At 31.1% G+C, this 7,041-nt stretch overlaps 1 protein-coding gene across 1 annotated transcript; it reads right to left on the reverse strand.

The window, feature by feature from the left end:
- Positions 1–3,983: 3,983 nt before the first annotated feature.
- On the reverse strand, positions 3,984–6,795 carry LOC148791391 (G-type lectin S-receptor-like serine/threonine-protein kinase LECRK4). The gene has a single exon (XM_088887147.1). The coding sequence runs from the start codon at positions 6,626–6,628 to the stop codon at positions 4,226–4,228; it is 2,403 nt and encodes an 800-aa protein (XP_088743273.1). The 5' UTR covers positions 6,629–6,795; the 3' UTR covers positions 3,984–4,225.
- Between the last annotated feature and the right edge of the window lie 246 nt (positions 6,796–7,041).

Below are 7,041 nucleotides of genomic sequence, written 5' to 3' on the forward strand. Positions count from 1 at the left end.
GCAATTTCAGTTTAGTTGTCGAGAAAAAAAAAAGACAAATGGAAGATACGTTCATATATTAAAGCGAAACTATTAGGAAAAAGGTAGGGAAACCTGTACATAACTTAATGGTATGTTTGAATTATAGGAATTGAGAGATAGAAATAGGAAATGTAGGTTGAAATTATAATTTTGGGTATGTTGATGTGTCAAATTCAAGTCAATTAAAATATTCATAGATTTTTAGTTCATTCATTTAGTGGTAATTTGAACATTTTTTATTTCATGTCTTTATTGACTAATATAGATTAATAATATATTAATAATTATGAAATCAGTAATAATAATAAGTATATTATTATTACTATTATTTACTAATAATATATTCTTATTACGTGTGTATCGATTTTGAAATCGCTATTATTATTATTACTACTACTACCACTACAACTACTACAACTACTACTACTACTACTACTACTACTATTATTATTATTATTATTATTATTATTAATATTATTATTATTATTATTATGAAGTAATTAATTTGTTATAATTACAATTTTTAGTTAATTTCGGAAATAATAATTGTTTTTATAATTCTTTAGTTCAACAATAATGAATAATTGAAAGTTTATAATTTAACTTCTACTAAATGAAATATTTTTTGGAGATTAATAATAGTATTAGTTATAATTAAATATAGTAATAACGTAAATAAGTAACACTAATTATATTTATAAAGTAATTACTATGAATTAAATATAAATATAAAATGACTATATCCCAATTAATAACAAACATTATTAAAATACTTATTATTTATCATAAATTAATTAGCATTCTAAAGTAATAATTATCATTATTATAATTAAGTAATTAATTATCAGTAATTAATTTTTAACAAAAATCATTATTATTAGTAATAACTAATTATAATTTTTGATAATAATAATATAGTTATATTAATTAATATAAGTATTAATTGTAATTAATGATAATAATAATAATGTAATTAATTATTTCATATAAATGTATGAATTATAATTTTTTATAATAATTCTTATATAAATAGTTAACATCAAATATTTATTTTCACAATAATTAATTTGAGTTAATATAAATATAAAAGGATTATTTCTGAATTATTAATTACCATTATGAAAATCATTATTAATTATCATTAATTAATTATCATCCTGAATTAATAATCAAAAATATTATCAGTAATTAGTTAATATCAGTAATTAAGTAGTTGCAATAATGATTATAAGAAATTATTATCAGTAATTAATTATTATTAGTAATTAATATCTGAAATTAATTAATTTGAAGTCATTAATTATTATTAGTATGCCCTCTCTTCCAAAAAGTTAACTTATCATCATCATCATCATCAATGACAACAACTTGATAAATACATAATTTAATAAACATAGGTACATATCACTAGTTTATTTTTTTATCTTTTGGAAAACTCAATAAGAGAAAAATAAAATGGTTAGCATTGCAAAAGAAAAATTATTTGGATTTTTGCAAAAAAAATTTGAACATAAAAAACCAATTCTTCAAAAATAAGGTCGTTAATCAAAAAGTAATTAAAATTATTCAATAAATAATAACTTCACGAAATTAAAATTAATAATTAATTATCTGCCCAAATTAATTTTAAATAATTAAATTTTGCTATTAACATTTTTAATAATAATCAGCATTATTAATAGATTAATAATATATTAATAATTATGAAATCGGTAATAATAATAAGTATATTATTATTATTAACTAACAATATATTCTTATTATGTGTGTATTGATTTTGAAATCAGTAATATCAAAGTATTATTATTATTATTTTATTTTTTATTTTTATTAAGTAATTAACTTGTTATAATTATGATTTTTAGTTAATCCATAAAATAATACTTGTTTTTATGATTCTTTAAGTTTAACAATATTGAACAATTGAAAGTTTTATAATTTAATTTTCACTAAATGAAGTATTTATTGGAGAATAATAATAGTATTAATTATAAATAAGTAACACTAATTATATATTTATAAAATAATTAATATAAATTTAATATTAATAAAAAAATTATTATATCCCAATTAATAATTAGAATTATTAATTATCATTAATTAATTAACATTCCGAAGTATTAATTATCATCATTAATATTAGTAATAATTAACTATAATTATTTATAATAATAATAATATAAATTTGTTAATTAATATAATATCATTAATTATAATTACTTATAGTAATAAAATAATTAAATATTGATATAAATGTATGAATTATAATTTCTGATAATAATTATAATATAAATAATTAACATTAAATATTTATTTTCAAAATAATTAATATTAGTTAATATAAGTATAAAATGATTATTTTTGAATTATTAATTATCATTATGAAAATATTAATTAATTATCATTAATTGATTAATAATTAGCAATATTGTCAGTAATAAATTATCTGTAATTAAGTATTATCAGTAATTATTATAAGAAATTATTTTTCCGAATTAATAATGAGCAATATAATCACTAATTAATTATTATCAGCAATTAAGTAATAGCAGAAATTATTTTAAGTAATTAATTATTATCGGTGAGTAATTATTATTAGTAATTAATATCTGGAATTAATTAATTAGCAGTAGTTAACTCTAATTAATTAATAATTAACAATAAATATTATTTGTCATTAATAGCTGTACTTAAGTAATTAGAAGTAGATTATTATTAATAATCAATAGCTAAAATTAAGTAATTAGTTTAATAATTAACAGTAATTTATAAAATAGATTCCTTTTTTTTAGGAAATGATCAAAAGTGGGAGCTTCCCACTTCTCATAACTCTGCATTGTGGTGGGCTCCACTCTGCATGTTAGTGGGTTCTTTTCTTGAACTACCACTAATCAAAATTTGACATATGTCCATTTTATTTAAATCTTTAAAATGACGTGTCTTAATGGAGGAGTGCCACATATATTAGAATATTAGGCTATTGTATATTAATTATTAATATATTATAATCTACTGTTATCCATATTCCAATCTGATGGTTCAATTTTAACTCTCAAATTTCAATCCTAACAACTAAAAGATAAGGGTAAACCAAACAGTTCGAGCACATCTTTTGTTCTTTGTTACAGTGTTATTTCTGTCATCTCTCTCTCCGGTCTCCCCCTCTTTCTCCAGATTCCCTTTCATATACATTTTAAACTTTTTGGCAATCTCTCTCTTACACTAAACAGACTTCAGAGTAGCCTCGCTTTTTGTCTAGGCCTCTCGGAGCTCGGAAGATATCACATTTCTTGCGACCTTGGTTATAAAACAATCCACAGACCCCTCAATAAAATGTAAACACTCCAATGTTTTTAACGGAGAAAACAAAATCACAAGTTCACAAGTGCTGTTTGAAATAATACACTAGTGTGCTCACATTTCATTGTTTAATAATAAATAATATATATTGTACATTATGTAACAATGCAATTAGTAACAAAAAAAAGTATTATATGATATTTTATATATTATAATCAGGGTTCAAAATATTGATACTGAGTGATATGCTGGTATGGCGTATTGGCCTGTATCGGTATTTTTTATTTTATTTATTTTGAATCTGGTTCAGAAGAGCTGATTTAAGGATGGTTTACCCCCTGAACCACTTGTCGATTCAAAACATCCCCTGTAAAGGCATATCGGGAAAACTGATACATACCAATATTTTAAACCTTGTTTGTAATATATGGAATATTATAATATATATATATATATATAATATATTATTAAGAATATATAATTAATATATTATAAAATTGGACTGACGTGATCATTTTTTGTTTATTTGTTTATAAAGATGCAAAACCCAACCCAGCCCGTGAACAGATTTCATGGTGGTTTGCTTTGTATTTGGTTTCATCGGTTGATTCACGCCCATATCAAACCGGGGCCATTGACATCCTTACCACTCTCTGTTTTAATTTTTAATGTATAATTTTCTAACGTTTATTATAATAAATTAATAATTACAATATAACTCATTTAGTGATTTTGAAACTTAAATCCGTACAACTGTTTGGAGAATTGCCGGTCTGACCAGTTCTCTCTGGCGTTAAACGGTCTAATCGGCCAGCTCAACGACGGCCTGCAAACATTTGGTACTTACTTACCGCCGGGCTTTCTCGTGCTGCAGCAGTTCGGTTGATCTCATAGGAAACTCCTATTACTGCGACCCAAACGGGTCCTCAGATGACACGAACGAAGGATTAGGAGTTGGAGGAACAGGTACTTCGATGATGCCTTCCAACATGAGAACCACAGCCTTCATTGAAGGGCGAAGAACCGGTTCATCTTGAATACACCACAATCCCACCTTAACCATCGTCTCCAACGTCCTCATATCAACATCTTCATCACGTATAAGCATTTTCAGTTGTCTGGTCACAAAGCAATAATAGACCCAAGTAGAAAGAACAATCTCGTCTGGTGTAGATGCAGTAACATCCATGTTCCTTCTGCAGCAAACAATCTCCAACAGCACCACTCCATAGCTGTAAACATCAGTCTTCACTGATATGGGTGTGTTCCTTTGCCATTCTGGAGCCAAGTACCCTCTGGTCCCTCTGACCTGGGTAAAAGTTCTAGTCTGATCCGGCATCAGCAGCTTGGCTAGGCCAAAATCGGATATCTTAGCAGTCCAAAAATCATCCATCAGTATGTTCTGAGGCTTTATATCGCAATGGATGATAGGGGCCTCGCACTCTTCATGGAGGTAGAGAATCCCTTTTGCTACATCCAATGCAATCCTCAGTCTGTCATCCCAACAGGGGCGTTTCTCGGACTTGAAGAGAAGGTTAGCAAGTGATCCGTTGCTCATATACTCGTATACCAGAAGTCGATTTGAACCCTCCGCACAGTAACCCAGCAACCGAAGCAAGTTTCGGTGATGGGTTTTCCCTATTGCTCTCATCTCAGCCCGAAATTCTCGTTCTCCTTCTTCGACTACTTTCTCTAGTCTCTTTACAGCAACCACTTTCTTACCTTTAGAAAGAGTCCCCCTGTAAACTGCGCCAAAGGATCCCCTACCCAATTCCTCCTTGAACCCCTCTGTTGCTTTCTGGAGCTCATTGTATGAAAACAACCGTAGCGTAAACTCATCCCTCTGACCCAGACTCCCCATTTCTGCCATCAATCTATTCTTTAGAACTTGGTGGCTATAAACAAAGAAAACAGAGATGGCAACAGCAAAACATGAGCTGCACCCAAAGAAACCCAAAGCAACAAGGACCAATGAACTGATTTTGTTCTCGGTCACAATCACTGGCTTTACTGGGCTTCGCTGGGTACTGTTTTCCATTTGACTCTTCGTAGTACCAATCTTAAAGAAAGCAGTGGACAATTCAGTGCTGCCTATGTTCAATCTCGCGTATCTCAGAGGAAGCTGGTGTTTATCGCACCACCCATTTTTGAACACTGAAGCACCACAGACGCAGTCTTCTGAACAGGACTTGCGGCATTCCTCCTCTGTAATATATGCAGAAAAGTAAGGGGATGATCCCCAAGATATATTTTGCAGAGAAGCAACGTTATACGACGTCGTAATGTTCCCTTCTCCATGTTTGCATACAGGACCAGTGAAGCTCCTTTGGCAGCCCAGAGACTTCTGGTTGGGGTCAACAAAATCGAACCCAGGAAGACATAGGCAATCGGTTTTATTGTTCATCATCCTGCAGTAGCTGTTAAAACCGCAAATACCTTTGACTTCACACCGTTTGTCCATGCTCAGTGCCTCCCACACAGTCGACACCGAGTTGGGTCCATGAGCATACACCCGGAAAATTCCATCATTGTCAAGTGTTGCGCGGAAAATGGTGGTCTCATTGACACCGGAAAGAGAGCTTAAGTCGGGCTTCGATCTCCAAAACTCGTGATCGGTGCCGTTGCGGATAGATAGAATACCAGTAGAATTATCTAGATGTAGATACAAGTTGGATCCATGTCCAATGACGTTCCAATAACCTTCCACAAATACTAAGTCAGGGGTATTTATGGGGTAAAGAACAGCGTATGGGTTCTGCAGCTTGAGACGAAACCGTCCAGATGAGCAATCTGTTTCGGATACACTGGAAATCAATTGATTCCCCGTGGATAGAAACTGACCTCCTAATAAGGTGCTGGTCGGATGACTGAAACTCTCCCACAAAACCCCGGAATAAATACTGTAAAGCACAAAATTACCGGAGTCCAGCATGGATGCATAGGAACTGGTGACTGATGTAGAGGTAATGCTTTTTCCTTCACCTGGCTCAGTTCCAGGAGAGAGAATTACTCTACCGTTCATGGTTAGGCGCAAAGTAGCATTTGACGAGACCGGTGGGTCATCTCTATTCGCCATCCAGACAAGTGTATTTGCTGGTTTGCCCACCAACCAAACTCCAATGACAAAGCGATTATCACCTAAAGGATAGAATCCAAATGCAAATCGGCCAGAAGGTGATGACCATGAAGAAGGCTGAGTAGCGGGGGAAAGCAAAGAGCCCAAGCTTATTATTTTGGGTTGAGCTTCTACTGCAATTGGAGTGATGACACAGAGAAATAGAAAGAGTGCTGAAAATACAGACGCCATTCTACAGAAAATATCAGGCTGAGTGAATTGTTTGTGCGTTTATGTGGAGAGTTTTGGATATGTAGGACGGACCCTTCCCACTGCTCACCGATGCGATGACCCCGTCAAGACTTAAGAGAGAGAGGATTTAACATCCGAACGGGATGAGCTCACACACAGTAACACATCAACGCGTGTTCAATAATGGGCTACGGGTTGGACACTCCACTGTTCCCTACAAAGGCCCACGAAAACTGGCCCATTAATCGGTTTTATAACCCGTTCTACACGCTCTTTCATTTTATGATTTTCACAAGCGCGTGGAAAAAATTCTTTGTTTTTCCTTTTTGGGTACAACGCTCTTTGTCCCGAAGTTTTATTTTAACAAAAACCTTCTCTACAGTTTTGAAAAATACCTCCCTGCCATCATTATC

This window comes from Nelumbo nucifera, chromosome 5 (genome assembly GCF_055504915.1).
Source record: "Nelumbo nucifera cultivar China Antique chromosome 5, China Antique-T2T, whole genome shotgun sequence".
Classification (NCBI taxonomy): domain Eukaryota; kingdom Viridiplantae; phylum Streptophyta; class Magnoliopsida; order Proteales; family Nelumbonaceae; genus Nelumbo; species Nelumbo nucifera.